The 19,431-nt window shown below is 42.0% G+C and overlaps 1 protein-coding gene across 2 annotated transcripts in view; it reads left to right on the forward strand.

Annotated features, from left to right (window-relative positions):
• Window positions 1-19,431, forward strand: part of NTRK2 (neurotrophic receptor tyrosine kinase 2) — a 208,409-nt gene that overhangs the window by 143,254 nt on the left and 45,724 nt on the right. For both annotated transcript variants that reach the window (XM_069776835.1, XM_069776828.1), the window contains 2 exons: window positions 10,380-10,510; window positions 16,634-16,806. In XM_069776835.1, the coding sequence (XP_069632936.1) occupies window positions 10,380-10,510; window positions 16,634-16,806 (304 nt within the window). The remainder of the gene's footprint in view (window positions 1-10,379; window positions 10,511-16,633; window positions 16,807-19,431) is intronic.

Raw genomic sequence — 19,431 nt, forward strand, 5'->3', positions numbered from 1 at the left:
CTCCTATTTTAAGCATACCTCTGTTTGGCTTGCTGTATGCAAGGACAGGCGGGCTGTATGCTGACTGAGTGAGTGGTGCCTAGCTGTCTGCAGCCATGCGGGCATACAGAGCATGCCATTGCCTCTGATCCACTAAGGGGCAAGTGGCCCAGGGCTGTATGGTGTGCAGACCACTTGCAAGGGGCTGTATGTAGCTGAGACTTTTGCTCCCTCACCAAATTTGTTTTAGCAGAGAAGGAGGACTCTTCCTTCTTTGTCTGCAATGTAGAGAAACATAATTTAGAGCTCAAGTGAGTGGAATGAGATTTCTCATGTTCTCTGCTAGATCTGTTAGCTAGTTGTGTTAGTTTTCATGTTACATGAAAATAACATGCCAATCCAAGAGGGGAGAAGAGAAAATATGTGACGTTTTTGCAAGAGAAATGATCTGGGAAAGTCCTGCTGTTCCCGTTGTCAAGCCACAGCTTTTCTTTTCTCACTGTATCAATGGGGCATGTTGGGTTTTCTATCAGAGCTATTAGAATAGGCATCTATCCTACTGCTATTAAAAAAGGCTTTGAAATGTTCTCAAATCCTGCTGGGCTATAGTTTAGTGTAACTTACAGAGCAGTTGCAAGTATGAGCACCACTGTTTGCTTAAGCAAAGCTCCATGTAAGGGGCATGACATAGTCTCATTTGTATCCTTCCCTAGGATATGGGGAGGTTGTCAGACCCTGGAGAATGATGAGAAGTCACCCAGGCTGTAGAAACCTCATGATCTTTACACACGGAATAATTCGTGTTTTATAAACATACACATTACAATCTTAGTCCTTTGGAGGATGCAGGACAGAAAAAACAGGTCAGCAGGGGAGGTGATGTGTGGTCTACGATAAGGAGATCTTTTTAAGCTCGAAAAACGAAGCCATGTGCTATATTTGTATGGAAACAGAGGAAGACTTTTTTTCCAGCGCATGTGCAACAAGACAAAAGAAAAGTATTCTTTTCTTTGCAGTTGTTGAAGATCTGATCCTGAAAAACCCTCAGCACGTTCAGTCCTACAAACCCTTAGTGACTTCATTTGAATGACCTCTAAGTGAGACCTTGTAGGGCTTTTGTTTGAAGCTAGTACCATGTAATAATCTTTTGACTGCTTTGTGGCTGCAGTAGAGGTATCTGGCACAGCCCAGCAGTAAAGACAAATTTTCATGCACATGCTGCCAGTTACAACTGCCTTTGTTACCCATAAGTACTGGGACTCCGAAACTGTAATAGGGGCTGAGGGAGAAATGCCCTATGGGGACATTGGCCTCTCACTACAGGAAAGACATTGAGGTGCTGGAACATGTCGAGAGAAGGGCAACCAAGTTGGTGAGGGGCCTGGAGCACAAGTCTTATGAGGAGCGGCTGAGGGAACTGGGGCTGTTTAGTCTGGAGAAAAGGAGGCTGAGGGGAGACCTTATCGCTCTCTACAACTACCTGAAAGAAGATCGTAGTGAGGTGGGTGTTGGTCTTTTCTCCCAAGTGATATGACAAGAGGAAATGGCCTCAAGTTGCAGCACAGGAGGTTTAGGTTGGATATTAGAGGAAAAATTTCTTTACTGAGAGGGTTGTCAGGCATTGGAATAGGCTGCCCAGGGAAGTGGTGGAGTCACCATCCCTGGAGGTATTAAAAAAGCACATAGACAAGGCACTCCAGAACATGGTTTAGTGGGCATGGATGATGGTTGGACTTGATGATCTTGAAGGTCTTTTCCAACCTAAAGAATTCTATGACTCTGACAGAAGCCTCTGTGGGTGGCATGCCCTTAGCAAAGACATGTGCCAGCCTGTCAGTGAAACAAAAGCAGAGCAACAAATGCTTCACCATGGAAGGATGCAGAAATGCTGAAGGACAGAACATCAGTAAAACGAATAGCCTCTTTTCAAGGTCCGTTCACCTTTTAAGATGATTTTGCTCATCTCTCCCGTTGCATGGGGCAGTGTAATGGTTAGTGCTAACCCCTTCTGTGTTCCCATAGGACAGAGGGCAAACTGAGGTTCTTTTGTTTTCAGTGTACAGGAAGACTCAAGACTTGTTTTCTCTCCTTCCTGCTGATTTTGTTTCTCAGTGAGTAATACAAGGATCTGATCAAAGGGAGAGAAGGTTTCTATTGTTTGTTTACAATGCCCCATGTCTTTATTTGTCTTCTGTGGGTCCTCCTCGGAGATAACCAAACCTGTAACTTTTCTCTGGGTTTGAAGGCCACTTATGGCAAAACCCAGGAAAGGGGATGGTATGCACAGAATGATAGGAGCAAGTAACCATGTAGGGGCAAAGCCTTAACTATTTGCAGTTAAGGAAGCAGGCAGAGACTGAACCTTCCTCTAGGGGAGGAGTTTACCTCAGTAGGCCCAAAGAAAGCAAAACATGGGCATGCATAAGATTCAGCTTTCCTCATGGAAAGCCACACAGTGTGCTGCACCCTGATAGAACTGTAAAAAGTGCTCTTAGGGAAAGGGTAAATAATATGCTTAAAAATGATATATAGAAGACTGGGTTCTCTCCCACTCCTGCAATATTTTCTCTATTGTTCCCTTTTCTTTCCAGCACAATTAGCTGCAACAAGGCAGACCTACCCATCTAACATGGCAGATCAGATGGTATGCTAGCTTTTAGTAAAACAGTTCAGCAATAGGTAAAGATTAAGTATGTGCTTAACTTTTATACAAGGGGATAGAATTTGAGACTGTTAGCTAAGCACATGATTTATTGCTTCACAGGCTTGAAAGCTCCATTTACTTTTCATATTTCCTTTTGAAAGGGCACCAGTAAAACCCTTCTGTCCTCCCTTATATTGAGGTACAAAATTATTTCTTTTTCTTTTTAAAACGAGAAGAGAAAAAGCAAAGCAGAGAAACCTACATCAAAAATAGGGCAATTTTGTTTGAATTTCACCTTTATACCCGCTTAGGCCAATCTTGAATATGGCTTAGTCTCTGAATGTATGGTGTTTCTTTCAGGTCCTGCTTTTCACACTGGAATCCTGGGATGCTTTTCAGACTATGCCTGTTTCTGAAAACAGAGGTAGAAAAGAGTTAATACTCTGAAGACAGTTTATTAGCCCTTCTCCCCAGCAAGCATCTAATATATGAGATATGCTACATGGTACTTCCCCATCCTTTGCTGAGTGCTTCTCTTTCTGCAGCACGGAAGATTCCTAAAGATTAGTATCATGCTGAAGGGAAAGGATTTCCTGGTCTGAGCTAAGAGAAGGGTGGTGGTGGTGGTGGTGAGATCATTGTCTCCAGTTAACATAGAAGATGGACCAGATTTGCCACAATAAGATAATACTAGCAGAGGTTTTCTACAGCAACATATGCACAATAGTCTTTAAGTTTTACAATCATTAATTGTTTGGAAGAAGTGCATTGAGATTGTCATTTACAAATTAAGTATATACACATCTGCAAAGGCAATGTTTGCTCCAAATTCCAGCACAGTTTTCTGCTTAAAGCTGATTTACCATACTGTGCTGAAAAGCTGTTAGTAGGCTGGAAGCAGCGTAGAAAGGGAAATACAGAGCAATTAATATCTGCTATTTATTCTGAACACAGAGCACCAAATTTAGCTTTCAGTTATTCTGATATATCCCAATTGTTTTAGCATGTAACAGATCAAATCCATATTTAATACATATTTATTGAAATAAAAAACAGTTTCGGGTTGCTAAGGCTTGAGGGCCTTGTATACCTTAGTTTTTGTACACAAGGGCAAATTCATGCCTGGAAAAACTGTTGACTTTATTATTCTTGTTTTCCTGAAGGGTGAATTTAGCTCATAAGGCTCATGCATTTAAAACAATGATAGCATTGTTATTATAATTTATTATTAAGTAGCTCTTATTTGATTATAAGGATCTAATCAAATATGGCAATATGCCTATCTGTAGCCAAACTGAGAGGATCTTGGCCAACTAAAACAAATCAGTTACCATAACAAAAGAGTAAGATAAAATGCCTCACCAGGAATCAAATATTAACCCCAAAAGACGTCAAACACTTGAGTTTCAGCCAGAGAAGAGCCACGCCAGCTATAGCAAAATGAGTTTACAGTGGGCAAGAGTTGTGGTGCTCCTGCCGGTGCGGGCAGGTGGAGGAGGACTGGGCATCCTCCCAGGAGCTGCAGCACTGTCACAAAGGGAAGTCTAATTCTCAGCCAAGACAATAGAACCTCTGGGGTTTAAAGTATGGATCCTGTGAGGATTTAAGTTGTAAATGAAGCAACTGAAAGGTTAAGCTGCAGCATCACAGGTTTATTGGATTTATCATCAGATGTAGCTCTTGACAGCTAGGAGATGCCTGGGAATTATGCCATTTCTGTGAGTACTCACAGGTTTGCCTTTCATAAATGTCTCTGGTTCTTCCAGGAAGACCACTGCCTATTAAAGTTGCCCATTAAATGTCTCCTCAAAGCCTACTTGGGGTCTGATGCCTGTGAAAAGTCTAGCAAATCACTGATCGCCACTCAGGGATAACTGTTTTACAACTGTTGAATTAAACTGTTCTTTTTCAAAGAAACAAAACAAAATTCAAAATTACTCAGAAACCATACTTGTATAGGTAATGTGACAAGGCCCAAGTGCCTTTCTGACCTTGTTCTTCTGTGGATTCTCCATACTCAGTTTTCTATAACCTGCACCAGCACCTTTCATTTAGAGCAGAGTACCTGAGGAACAGGTTTTCTGTTGGCTTATTTTCTTTCTGTTAAAGAGATGTGAGTTGAATCTCAGGTGTGGACTATGTATATGAAAACATGCTGCTTGTTTGTTTGCACCTACAATAGCTGGGCACAGGTCTTGCATGAGAATTTGTTGCTGCTATATGGTAAAAATTAAACAACAATAGCACTACAGAAAGATATGTAGAGAATAATAAGTAATGAATGTTGTGTCAGATAAATATATCAAATAATCAGAAATACAATCTCAGAACTGAGCTGGCCCATTTCTGCATCCAGGCAATGCTGACAGGTTAAAAAGTTGTTTTTGTTTTTTTTTTTTTAAAAAAGTGCTTGTTGTCTTTTATTGCCATATTTGAGAGTAGATATCTCAATGTGCCAAAATTTCTGCTCTGGCAATAGCATGCAGAACTGTCAAGATGCTGCTGCTGCAGAATCTAATGGTCATTGGGCTAGACTTGCTGTCTGCTGTTTATAGTGATTTTGTGTCCTCCTGCTATGGAATTCTCTCTGAAATTCCATCCCTCCTTTTATATGAATGACAAATGCTGTACAAATTTGGTGTACTATCTGAACAGTCACCCAGCCATTTACACCTGTTTTTTCTAGTAAGTTCTTAGAAATATTTGAGTCTTCACAACTGCAAGAGAAATGGTGGGAGAAGAAATGAAGAAACTCGCAAAATGTCTTTCTGTGGCACCTCACATCACATCACAAGCTGAGTGTTTTCTGCGGCTGCTTTTTTCTTATGCAGCTGTAAATATGTTTTTAATATTACCTTGCCTGGTTACTTGGCATCTTTAAGATCCTCATTCTCTTCTCAGAGTCCTGGCACAACACATTTCATCAGGACTGTGCCACATGTGTACTGCTAGCAAAATTTTGAATAGTATCCTAGAAAGCAGACTCAGCAGATGATTTAAGTGGGCATGCAACACGATAGGATCTTCTAGTGTTGGTAGTTCAGTGAGCAGTGATGATGGAGCCTATCTGCTGTGGCTCTTACTGTCCATCAGTGAGTCCATATTGCAGCCTCTCCATAAGGACAGATCTCTGCTCTGCTGTTCTCATGAGGAATATGGGAACACATCTGGAACTTAGAGCACTTGTGATATCATAACTGAGTGAGGTGTTCAAGATGAGACACACTCATGCATACTACATAACTATTTAATTTTTGTGCTCTTTAAGAAACCCAGCCTTAAAAGGACTAGTGTGATCTTTGGATGTGCAGAGATACAGGGAGCTGATTTTACGTATTTATCACAACCTTGTAGACAGTGATACAAGAACGTGGCTTCCCGTTCGGAAAAACAACTGGAAACAACTTCTTTTGAAAGGTTGTTGAATTTTTTTCCAGAGAAGAGCCATGAAAATTACTGGTGAATGGGAGAAAATGTTTTCCTGGGAGGGGCTTCCATCTCTTTGCCTTACCAAGAAGAGCAAGAAGAGTGTTGATTATGTATATTTGATACTAGACCTTAAAAGGCTGTCAGACTAGCAGAGAAAGTCTCCTAAAACCCAAGGGAGGGAGAGGCAAGCCAGACAAGCTAAAAATTAAGAGACAAAGAAAAAGGCATGCATTTTTATTAGCAATGAAAATGATTACACATTACGGCAAGTGAATAGTTCAGACTTTCAAATCAAGACTGGCACAGCCACTTTCTGGAGGCAGTCTTCTGCCAAGCACAAGTCATTTAAATCAATACTACGCTCCATGCTGTGTAGAATGTCAGCTTAGGTGGTGTAACGGTCACATGTGGTGTAAAATGTCCAGATCTATTGTTTGTGACGAAGGGAAAAACACTTTCAGTCTGTCACAGCATTTCACTTTTTAATTACGTGCAGAAACATTTTGATAATTTATACTGCTGAGTGTCCTGCTGTCCGTGGCTGGAATCAGTCACATCCAGCTGGGTGAATTCAGTGTGGTGAGGTGATCCCAAGTTGCCTGTTTTGCTGGTACCCACTCCAGAACATGGTGTGACCCTCTCTGTTCAGCCTCGTCATCAAAGATAGGTTACCTGGGGAGTGCAGTCCATGCCTGCAGACAGTGTTTGCAGGATAAGCCTCTGAGGCATCATTTCCAGTGTGACGTGCTGTTTGTTAGTGAGGGAAGCACCTAGAAGTCCAGCTCTGTTGGTAGGATGTCTCCAAGACCTTGAGATGAGAAGAGAGCCCTTTTCTGCAGTTGTGCTCCCTGTTGCCAGCCGATTCCCTGCAGTCATCTGTGGGAGCACCCTGCTTCTATGGCCATGGCCATGTGGTTATTATTTAACACCACAGCCTCTTTTCAGCATTTACCTTTGTTTAATTTGCTTGGTCTCACTTCATATTTTATGTTTCATTTTTCTCTTAAGTGTTTCAACTCAACTTACATTTTAGCTTAATGTAATGTATTTTTTACAGTAATTAGACAAGATCTTTTAAACCAGCAGTGATGTGTTCTTAAAAGTATAAATGGCAGCTCAAAGGCAATCACCGTTTAGAGTCAAAAGGAGGAAAATACTTAGTTGCCCTTTGAATGTTTGTATATCTTTGCCAGTGAGACAACCTTATGAGACCACTTCTTTGCTAAACCAGTTATGCCACCTCTTTGGCCAAATTCTGCTTTGTTTCTTCAACGCAAATCCAGGATAATCTCTTGGATTTAAACAGAGATAATTTGCTTTATCCTGATACTAACTGAAAGCAGATTTTGACCTGAATTTTTCAGTGTATCTTCTGCTGAAATCTCCTCCCACTGAAGATGGTGTCATTATGGCTGGGGCACTGAGTGTGCTAAATGGATTTTTTTCTTAGCTTGTATTTCTGTCACATCATATGTGTTTGATTTACTTACATTGTTGTTATATTTAATCTCTGCCCATTTAGTCACATTTACTGTCCTTTTTTATTTGTTTAGTAACGTGGTGCAGCTCAGAAAGGTAACAGGGATGGATAGAGCATGACAAGTTGCAAATATATTCTGTGCAGATCTCTTTTGCGGCTTGCTGTGTTTCAGTTTTGACAGTTTGTTCTATGGGATGGGTTGTTTATTCAAATGCTTGGTTTATATAAGAGCATTTAGCAGCAGCTGTAAGTGTACTACAGAGAAGTATTTGATATGTTTCTTATTTATTTTTTCCTCTATTGTTTGTGAATTCCTCCAGGAACTTCACAAAAAACTTTTGTACTGCTAGGGCCAACATTAGGGGTGTGCTGGATTCCAAATAGAGAGGAACCCCACAAAATTCAGAAAGCTGACTGTTCATCACCAGGTCTTTGGCAGCTGTGGAGAGAAGCAAGTGAAAACTGCCTCTGCTGTAGTTTTGCTGCTGATGCCAGTAGGACAGGATCTCAGCCCTACTCCCTGTCTGTGGGCTTTGTGGACATTTTAAGATGGTGACACTGGTAACATGGAGCTGAACTTCTCTATGAAAGGAAGAGAGGCATCGTCCTGGTGATACTGGTCAGGCAAAGGGAAAGAGAAGAATTCTTCAAGAGACAGGGTTGAATGGCAGCTTTGGCAGGGGGTAGAGGGGACTACTCATTTATTAGTAAGCATTTTTTAAAGCACAGGTCACGAAGGTGTGCCGTGCTCCCGTGCTCGGGCAGCGTGCCGGGGCAGCGGTCCTCCCTGATTGTCTGCCTTGTGACCAGTATTAGCAGAGGTAAGGAATGCCAGTTAACTTGCGTCCGTGGGGAAAAGTTGTGTTTTGGTTCAGGCCTGTCTTGTGCTGACTGCATTTTGTGCTTTACCTGAAAAGCCAGTGCTGTGGAGGAAGTGAAAATACAAAGCAAATTCCTTCTGACTGCAGGGGAGCTGCTCAGGTAGCTGGCCAAAGCAAGCATACCCATATAAATGCATCATCATGATAAAACTTAGTCTTACGCTAGACCAGAGTTTGACAAGAGTGAAAAACATTGGTACCTTGCAGTCTCGTTTCACGTGTACTTGGTTATTAATGGGATGTATAGCCTCTGCTGGGAGACCTGGCGTCAGAGGAGGGGGTGGGCAATGTCACCCCTGCAGCTGCCAGCTGCAGGGACAGGAGCAAGCCCTTGCGGGTCTGGTGTGGCATGGGAAGAAGCTGGCTTTCCTCACTCTACTCCCAGGGCATGGTGGGCTTGCTTGCATGCTGACCTGGGGGTTTCTGGTAGGTGCCAGCTGGGTCTGGTGGAGGTCTGCTCCTTGGGTGCACTGCCTACCTGGCAGACTCATGATGCAGGTGCCTGGGGACGTCTCTCACTCTCCTGGCTTGCTCCAGCACTGGGCTCCCCTCGCCTGCATGCGCATGGACACAAAGTGCATTTATATGCAGTGCACTCAGTTTACGTCACTGTAGGTTCAGGTTGTGGGACACACATGTTTTTCTCTTGTAGACTGTGGGCCCTTTCTCCAAATGCTGCTGACAGCAATGGGGACAGTCTGTGCCATTTCTCCCCACTGCTGTTACCAGCAGCACTCAGTTTTCTGTCTTTTAGTAATGGAGGCAAGGTGGTTTCTGCATAAGTAGTCACCCAGTTTGGAATAGGCCTGTGGCCAAGCATGGAGGCAGGGGTTGGTCTGCATCTGAATATATCCTAAATTATTGGCACGGTTCAATCCTGGTCCCTGCAGTTAAGCAGCTGAGCTGAGACTCATGCCTTTGCAGAAGCTGGCCTGATGCCTGTGCACTGCTATTTACTTCCCTGTGTTTAGGATTTAAGCTGCAAATAGGCTTTGTCCAGGTAGGGTTAAATTTCAGTGTTTGCAAAAGCAGCTAAGTGCACTGAGGGTAAATTCATCAGTAGATGCTGACTGTTTTGTACAATTTCAGCAACACAAGCTGTCAACCCTGTGGAGTTGGCCAGTTAAACTGCCCTTACAGCTGCTTTATTTAGCTTGAACATTGCAAATTGGTAATGTATTCTACAAAATTTGGTACAGTCATTTAAATATTACATCTTTTAGTGGAAGCTTGTGCTGAAATGAGAATGTAAAATGAGTTGAACAAAAATGCTCAGGGACTTTAACGTCTGAATCAATTGATTCTGGGCAGCAATTCAGCTAAGGCTCTGTCCACTATGCTGACTCAAACCTTTGTCCATCTTTTATTTCTTTTACTTCAGAGCAATACTGTAAATCATGTTTGCGAGAATGAAATTTCTGTCTTATTGTAACTATAGTGTAGCACAGAGAGGGAAAGCAGTTGAACAAGTGGTAAGAGAACCAAAAAGTAAGTTGGCTTTAGTTGAAAGAGGGCACTTTTTTTTTCTTGGATTAGGTTAATTTCAAAACTTTTTGGCTTTGGACAAGAGAGTTCAGCTATTGTTAGAGGTACAAAAATAGAAGTGGTGTGAGAAAGGTTTGGCTGTTTCCTGATTCTTTGTCTTCATGTTTTAAAAAAAGCCACATTGGCTGTTATGTATGCTCTGCAGCAGTCATCCTAACACGCTGATAAATGGCCTTTTCCCAGGTGACTCTTAATTCTATGTCTTCTTATTCAGCAAATGCACTAATCTCCAAATATAAATATATTAACTTGGTCTTTTTGGACAAAGCACTAATGAATGACACATGGGCACTTTGATTCCTTCCACAACATGCGCCCTACTCTACAAGCAACCCTGTCTCCATGTGCCTGTAAGCATGGACCCCATCCCATCCTGGACTTGCAGCTCACTTCTGACCTCTGTTTTGTCTTCTTTTCACAGTTGTGCAGCACATCAAGCGCCACAATATCGTTCTCAAAAGAGAACTGGGAGAAGGAGCCTTTGGGAAAGTCTTTCTGGCAGAATGCTATAACCTCTGTCCTGAGCAGGACAAGATCTTGGTGGCAGTGAAGGTAAAAGAATCTAGGGTTTCCATTATTAATTCATGGTTGCAACTAATGCTATTTTATTTGTAAATGATCGTGTTTGCCTATTCCGTAGCCCAGTGTAACTGCTCTGATATATGTGGAAGGGTTCACTAGGCTAATGGAGTGTTAAGAGAATGCAATATTTGATCTTGCTGGGGATTATAAAATGAGAGCTGAATTTCATAAGGAGAAGGGGGGAAACAGACTGTGTCACAAAGGGGCAAAATCTTTTATGATCTATCTAAAATATAATTAGTGAAAAATAATGTCTAGGTCATTAAAAATACATATATTTATGTCTAAAAAAATAATTTAATACTAGCTAAGTGGATAGGTTATGTGTATAATTGCTAGTCAAAGAAGACCTTTCTTTCTCAGGATTGTGCTCTTCTTTTAGTCAGCCACTGAAATTATCTGTGGCTAATTGTCATTAATATAGCTGCCAGGAATGTTATAACAAACTTGTGGATAATATTGTCATGTGCTGTTAAACACTGGCTGGACAGAAATCTGGAAGTCGTGATATGTCATACCTGGAGGAGTGACCTTTGATTACACAGCTCCAGCCAACTCTCCCAAAGTATAGTCCAGAGGAGGAGGAAGCTACATGAAAACAGCCATAACCTTGGAGTTTCAAGTATACAGAATAGTTCCTGCATTTCTGGGGGAAAAAAAAGGGGGTTGTTTGGTTCTTCTAAAGGGCACAGACTACGTGGTACATTGGGAACCTACCAAGGAGTAAGAAGATTTCCAGCTTGATCTCAGAGCCTGGACACCAAATCTGCTTCACCGTACTAAGCCACCAAAATGGAAGGGCTGTGGTTGGTTGTTGACCTCAGCTATGGATGTATGCTAGAAAACAGTATCGGTGAAACTACACTTTAAGAGTCTGCAAAGTCTCCCTGGCAACAATCTCTTATCTCCATCTGTAGTGTTCTGCCAAAAGCTGAACAAGGTGTTCAGCATTTGAAGTATCTCATTATTGCAGGAGGAATACACATTTAGAATTGGGGCTGTGCCTAGGGATCAGAAAATAATTTTATGTGACCAGTCACAATTAAGCAACCATGTGTACATTTTGGATCAAACCATACAGTAAAAGATATCGAGTAGGTCATCTTTTTGAATTTGGGAACAAGGAATAGAGTTTTGGATCTGGCAGTGAGAGAACATGAGAGGGCGATGGACTTGTAGAGTGCTTTCTTGCTCCATCAGAAATAACAGGTTTTGGGGGATTGCCAAGGTTACAAGCTTTTTGATACCTGGGAGTTGTTCAGTCACATTGACTGGTGAGAAAAAATTAAGCCCTGAAGGTATGTATCATAGACGGAGAAAGCAAGAGATAAGAGATGACAAAACTAGATCCGAATGAATTTTCTACTGTATTTTGGTGAAGCTAGATCCTCTATCGCTTCAGGGAACTGCTGGATAGCAAAATAAAAGTCTTTCCGTTTACTTGCTCCCTTTGAAAGTCCTGACCAAATGGAGTCTAGCACTTCTGCTGTTAAATGCTGCACCATGATTGCTCTCTGCTGCTCTGTCTCAGTGTAATTCACAAGGAAGTGCATTGAGCCTTTAAAGAGATAGATGTCTTCATGGATTTAGATGACAAATCTATCAGATTTCTGCACCAGTTGTCAAACTTTTTGGACAGGTTATGCCCATTTTATGTTTCTCACATTGGCTCTTGAAGATGTGACTGGCTGCCATCAAAGAGCAAAGTTTTTGGTGAGCAGTGCCATTGGATTGATTGGGGTTAATTGCCTAGCACTTCTCTCTTTCACCATGGTACTAACTGTGGCTCACAGGTATCCTTCAGTCACAGTGGAGGTCAAGGGATGGGACCTCACTGGTGTGCAGAGAGCTAACCAGAGAACTGTGTCTGGACCACACTGCTGGGCACGGGGTTTGGCAGTGGAAACGTGTGATTTTTTTTGTATTAGTCTTAGAGGAGCAGACATGGATGCCAGCAGTAGAGGGCAGCTCCTCCTGGCACACAGCAAGGGCTTTAGAAACCTTCACCCCCATGGGCAAAACCACAACACACCTGTCTCCGTGAAATAGATTTGGTGAGCCCAGTGGGAATATGTACTTGGCGAGGAGTAAGGTGGTGCCAGGAGGATTTTGGCAGTGAGGAGGCACAGTCTCACCCGCACAAGGTGGATCAGGATGGCTGGTGGTCCTCACTGGCTGCCTGTGCCTGCTGGGTGCTGGGCAACTGCGTGGTTCACACCTGGCCCTGAGCATCACCCCATCTGACTCAACATGCATCCTTCTCCTTTTTGGCTGGCTGGTATCCGAAATGTTGACATTGCTGCAGCAAATTATTTAGGAGCTAGGAGTCCCAGAAAAATCTGGGAAGACATAAAATCAGGCTTAGCATAAACAAGGAAAAGTGCTTGAGCTTTTGCTCCTTGGAAGAGGAGAAAAACAATCTGTTTAAATTTGTTTTGACTGTTAGGCTTTTTGGGGGAGCACTGAGTGTTTGGAAATGCTTTCTGTGGGTCAAACCGGGTGAGCAGAGAGCTTAACCACAGGTTAAGCTGGTTGCATGGGCACTGTACTAGCCTTCCCCCTGGGAGAGTTTGCACATCACATCAGAACACCATTTGCTGCAGGCACTTTTAGAGAACAGAGGGTGGAGGAAGGAAAAGTTATCATTTCCTTGCAGGCCATTTTGCCGCGCCACAGTAGTTGTTCAGGCCTGGATTCGTACTGTCTCCTCATAGGGTTGGATCCCCAGGCATAGTCTTGCACTAGTTTAATCTGTCTGGAGCTGGAGGTGAGGATGACTGTCAGGGCACAGGTTAGCAGCTGCCTCTGGCTCCCCTGTGAGGCTGGAGGGGGATTCACCCTGTGCTGTTCCAGGGTGGTGCTCAGCTAGCAGACTGCTATGTCTTTGAGGTGAAGAACATTTCCACGGCATCTGCAGAGGAAAACCAAAGGTTTCCAACTCTTTGGGTCTTCAGTTCAGAGAACAGTCAAAATCACCACTTCATTTCTTGAGGAAATGCGCCACTCAGCTCTTGTATGGTGATGGGGAGCAGTGGCAAGGCTTTCTTAGGGGAAGGCTGAAACTGTATAAAGGACAGCTGTCATGAGAGTTTCATTACCAAGTCATACTGATGTTGGTGAGGGCCACATCCCCCTACTCTTGCTCTGACCCACCTGTGAATGCAGCTCAGTGGTGTTGGGGTGGACTAAGGAGCTGGCCAGTTTGCACTCGCTACAGAGCACAGGTCTGCAGAGATCGGATAGTACGTGGATACCTGGGCAAGGACTTTGTGGAGAGTAAGCATGGGGTGGCAGTCTTGACTGTCACAAGGATGAACACAGCAGATGTGGAGGTCCTGTAACAGCGAGGGGGTCCCGCTGTTGCCCAGGGGAGTGTGTCCCTCCTCCTTAGCTGCTGGCCTGAGTGGTTGGAAAGTACACATGGCTGTATCTCAATTTCTACTGGGGAAAACTCCTGTCAACTGGTGAGAGCGCTTTTGTATGCAGAGCTGTGGCGTACTTGTCAGTAATGATAATAATAATGAATATGTCTTTTTCTCTCTTTGTGCTCTTATGGTTTTATTTTGGTTTTATTTTTTCTGTTGCACTGAGAACAAGCTAAATGCATTAGTCAATGCCATTTTTATGTAAATTCAATGTACTTATTAATTTTTTCACTTTCAAGTCTCCTCCTTGCCTGATTGTGTCAGCTATCTCTCATGCATTGTGTCTATTCTGTGTGCTGCACAAAATAATGAAAAGGGGGTTTTGCAATGGTGGGTGTTAGAAATTCAAGTTGCCCCTTGGTAGTAGAAACCCTGCCTGAGTTTTACCTGGATTTTAGACCTTTCTGCATTTTGCTGTTTGACAGAAAATGTGTAATTGCCATGGCAACTGCTCTGTCATATGATAATTCTGCTGTTTCTGTGAGATAAAAAGCGTCTTCTGAAATATACAATATGCCATCCTCACACGGCAGAGCTGTCAGCATTTTTACTGTCTTTCCAGGGAAAGAGCCTGCTGGAAAGACTATCAGCCTATACTTCTCCCTGTGAATTTTTTTCCAGGTTGCTATTATTTAAAAATTGTTTTTATATTAATAGTTTTTCTAATTCTGTTGTTGAGAAGAATTACAGTCCAATTGCTTTACACATGAAACCACCAGAGGAAACTCAAGGGACAACAGAATTGTTCCCAGTGAATTCATTATATAGCATAGATTGGACTGTGGGTTGGTGCCTGTATAATGTTAAAGCATCATCCCAGAGCCCAGAAGCATTTCAATTCCTCACTCGGTTCAGATGGGATTGCGTGGGGACCGTAGTGCAGAGCCAATCTGATATCCACCTTAGATGATATAGCTGTGTATACTAATATATCATGGCTTTTGAAACTTTGATGATGCAATATCCTTGTTGCATCATTATTGGTAAAACTTGTGGAAGAAGGGTGCTGGGCCTGAAGACACATAAGATTCACAAGTGGGTCCCTCAGGGAAGGGACATCTGTGGCGTGCGTGATCTCTATTGCCTCTAGGATCCATAGAGCCTGAAATCCACAGGAAAAAGCCCCTGAACTTGGTAGGTGGCTATCCAGTCTGCCCTGCTTCTTGTCCCCCCATCTGAACCTTATTATGGCAGCTATTTATTTTTTAAGACCTACGGTTGCAGTTTCACAAGTAAAGCAAGTGTTTTCTCCAACAGTCATCTTTTAGTCCCTTCTTCACACATGCATATGTATAATACTAGAAAAGTGGACAAAATTGTCTCTGTTGAAGAAAAAGCTTGAACAAACCGTGACTACTGCAGCTAAAACCCATTTTTGATGGCAGAATGATTGCACAGTATGAACTTGTTCTGTGTCTGTTGTGTTAAGTGTGGTTGGTCCCATGCTCTGTATATGAATTTGGGGTAGAAAATAAAGTGACTAGATGGCCAGGAAAAACCATCTTTAGTTAAAACAATGCCACTACTTTTGTGTCTCATCTTTCTTTGTATTAAGTCTAGGTATAGTTAAAATCCAGAGGTACAGAGCCCAGGCATCAGGTTCTGTGAATAATAATTTGTGAACAATGGTAACCTGCTATCTTTCTCTTACTGTTTTAAAAATGTTGTTTGAATTAGTATAGTGCAACCACAGTATCTTTTAAAGGTAGAGCCTAGTAGTGGTTTATTGTCAATTATAATTATTCCTCATTTAACTGGTGTCAGAATTTGCTTTTTTTTGGTGCATGAAAGTGTTTCCTTGCTCAGGAAGTGTAGTTCTTAAGAGATCTGAAACTGCCTATGTGTGGCAGTTAAATTAGCATAATTTCATTATACAACATTTAAGCTTCCTATTTAATCCAGTGTTGATACATTTCCTTCAAAATGAAAATATGCAAGAATTTAGACCTCTATAAATAAAAGGGGGTGAGAAAAATTGACACTCCAGAATTCTGATCTACATCTACTTCCTCTCTGTCTATTGATTTAGGATTGATCTTCCAGTTACTTATACATATGCTTAATCTTGGGTGAGTAGATTTACTGAATTTCAAAGGAGTTTCTGGCTGAAGTCTCAGGTTGTAGGTTCTGGTCCAGGGACGTATCCTTGTATAAATCTACCTAATGTATAGCACACCATAGGGGCCAACATCAGCAACAGCAACATTAGTAATACATAAAGAATGCATCTGTGTTCCCACTAAGTATTTTAAGCAAGCAGAATTTTATTTTAAAGAACTTATGAGATGGGTAAATACCAACAGGATACTAGGGTTTGCCTGAGTTAAACGCTAAAGGGTATGAACCAGCTGTGTACTAGTATATTTTTGGATAAGATCAGTTTATTTGTTCTGTGTTTGGAAAACACTTGGCACAGTAAGATCATGAGTATTCCTACATCCTCTTACAAGAAAAATCATTGTTTGGCATGACATGCAGCAGGAGAATGAAAATTGTATGGCCATTATTTAATTGCACTTAAACATCCCAACTGCATTTCTAAAAGAGTTATTAAGGAAGTACTTCCTCCATCCTTTTTGCAGTAGAGTGTCCTTATCTTACCCTTACATTGCCATCCCACATGTTTGCGAACATCTCCCCTTCCTTACGTTTTTGTTTTCTCTGCCAGACACTGAAGGATGCCAGCGACAATGCCCGCAAGGACTTCCACCGCGAGGCAGAACTGCTAACTAACCTGCAACACGAGCATATCGTCAAGTTCTATGGCGTCTGTGTTGAGGGTGATCCGCTCATCATGGTCTTTGAGTATATGAAGCATGGAGATCTTAACAAATTCCTCAGGTAAATCCACAAACACGTATGGTGCTGCTGAGCCAGAAGTGGGCAGAGAAGGTAGGTGTTACTGGTACTTAGTGTCAAATCAACTACTACCTCTGGAAAATGCTGACACCTAGGAGAGCAAATCTCTGCAACTCATCTTCTGTACTGGGATGTAGGACTTATTGTTTATTTGCCTATTTGGAAGTACCATTAAGTCAAGCCTTATGGTTTGCACCAAAGGAATGGGAACCAAGGAAATACTGTTTCCAGTATATTTCAGTTTTTTCTGAAATGTTTGGTTATAAATCTTACAGTAGGAATAATTTTCTTGCAGGATTTCTTGTAGCACTTAGGAAGATCCCCCTCAACACCTATCGCTATCTGTAGGCATCTAAGAGCTTTTGAAATCTAACCCCTTTTCTCTTCCGTCCTCTCAGTATTTTGGAAAGACTGCAATTAATCTGAAGCAAGAAAACTGTGAGCCGTGGAAACTTCAGTGCAATGGAAAATGCTTCATCCTGGGGTCCAGATTAAGGCTTTATTTCATGAAGCTGTTCAGGAATGTGCATTGGAAATTGAAAATTGGCAGTAAAGCAGTCATAAATAAATAGATGATACCTAAGGTTCACAATAATAGGTAACTCATGAACCAGGAAGTTATGAACAGTGGCCTTGTGTATGTGCCGTTTCCACTAGCCTGCATTCATTGACATAAAAATAAGCAGTTAAGAGACAGCTTTTGCTCCTAGGTAAAAAAAAAAAAACATGTGCATAAGGGACTGTTCTTTCAAGGTCTTCTGTGTCATTTTCATTAAAGGATTTCACAATGGCATTTCAATATACTGAGATCTCTCCTGCTGAAGATAGCTAGGGGTACCACCATTTTGGAAAGATATCTGTGACAAAGCTGTAAACCAAACAAAACTGATGTCCCTTTAAATGGGTTCAGATTTTCTATCTGTCTGAAATGGCTAGTGACTGCTAGTGTCACCATTTATGCATTTTTGAAAGCCTACGTGAAATGAGTTTGCTGTCTTTCTAATCTCTGCTGAACAAATAGCCACACCACAAAAGCAAATGACATGAACTAGCATCCTCCCGTATTGGCAGGGCTGCCAGGTTTGGCAGGGAGACTGGCGCCTGAACTGGGACACAGAGCAAACACTACTACTTTTCCCAGACTGATTGTCTCTCTGGCGGAGGATTTAAATATATTGTTTCTGATTGGCCTTTTCTTACCTTGTAACTCTGTTTTTGAATTATTGTACAGAAAGGTAGTTTAGCAGACAGTATATTTCCTACTTCAGGTCTTTCCTTTTTTTTAATTATTAATCAGCCCTTGTCTTTAGAACATAAAATGATTACGCTGGGACAAGCTGTTAAACCTAAGGTCCAATTTGTCATTCCTCTCACATTTGCTGCAGCTTGTGCTGCAGATCAGAGGTTAGTTGTAAGCCGGCTGTAAGAGCCTGTATTTCTTACCCTGCAGCGCCACCAAAGGCTGCCGGGGAAAAACGAAGCGGCAATTTAACCCAAGTGAGCCGTGCTGTCTGCATGCAGCCAGAGGCTGTTTCAGATCTAGGACTAAAGCCTTAAAGTCATGCCTGCCCTGTGCTTGTTCTGGCTCATGGAGACTGATGTGGATCCAAAGAAATCTCTGTCAGTGTTTCTGGCTGTTGCAGACACTGGGGAGCACCTCATTTACAGCCAATACCAAGAGGACAAGCAAGATGGATGGAGTTTTAAGAATAATCCAAAAGTTTCATTAGATACAGACCATGTCCACAAGGAAGCTAGCGAAAGATAAAGAGTTCTCTTAATTCAGCAACTCAGAGCTTCATGTCTGAGAGCAGTCATTAAAAAAATCCATGCAATGAAAAGGTACAGTGCTTTTCAATAGGAATTTGCCTATGAGTCTTGGTTGGAGATTTCATATCCTGCCGTTTATTCCTGCCCAACCCAGACCAGTTGCATGGCTGCCTTTATGTACTCTGTGGCAGAGAGCTCTTCGGCTGGTAGCAGGTGCAGTCCCAGCAATGCTACACACCCTCCTTCATTTCTTTCTCCCATCTGTCACTTTGCTCATGAAGTTCTTTCCTTGGGGCAATTTTAATTTCATAATTCTAATAGGTAGTGTCAGATTTGATCCCACAGATTTTGATTAATTTACAACTCTTTTCCAAACTCCTGTGCCCTTCCCCTAGGGATGAATTAAGGCCTCACCTCTGTTGATTAGAAAGGTGATTCTCTGAAACTCCTCTTTGTAGGAAAGAAGAACTTTTGAGAGAAAATAAAAATCAGTTCTAGAGTCTTTTTCCAAATTAAAAAAAAAAAGGTTGAGGAGGGAAGAGGAGAGGTGGCCTCTTAGAATAGTCTGCGGGAATAGAATAAAAAAGGCTTCTGAAAATGCAGAATAATGGAATGGATGGAAAGGGATATTCAGAATACTATAAGGTGTGTCAAATGAGGAATGATTGCCAGATGACCTCATTAATTGGATAAGGATTAGCTAGTAATGCCTACTATAAAATGTTGTGTGTAGGAATGTTTATGTCTGTATTTTCAATATATTAGGATGTTACACATGTATACCAGAGCTAGCAGAGTTAAGATGGCTGAAGCACATGTTTTCCACTACTTTGCTGG

The sequence above is a fragment of the Haliaeetus albicilla genome, chromosome Z (genome assembly GCF_947461875.1).
Source record: "Haliaeetus albicilla chromosome Z, bHalAlb1.1, whole genome shotgun sequence".
Taxonomy (NCBI): Eukaryota; Metazoa; Chordata; class Aves; order Accipitriformes; family Accipitridae; genus Haliaeetus; species Haliaeetus albicilla.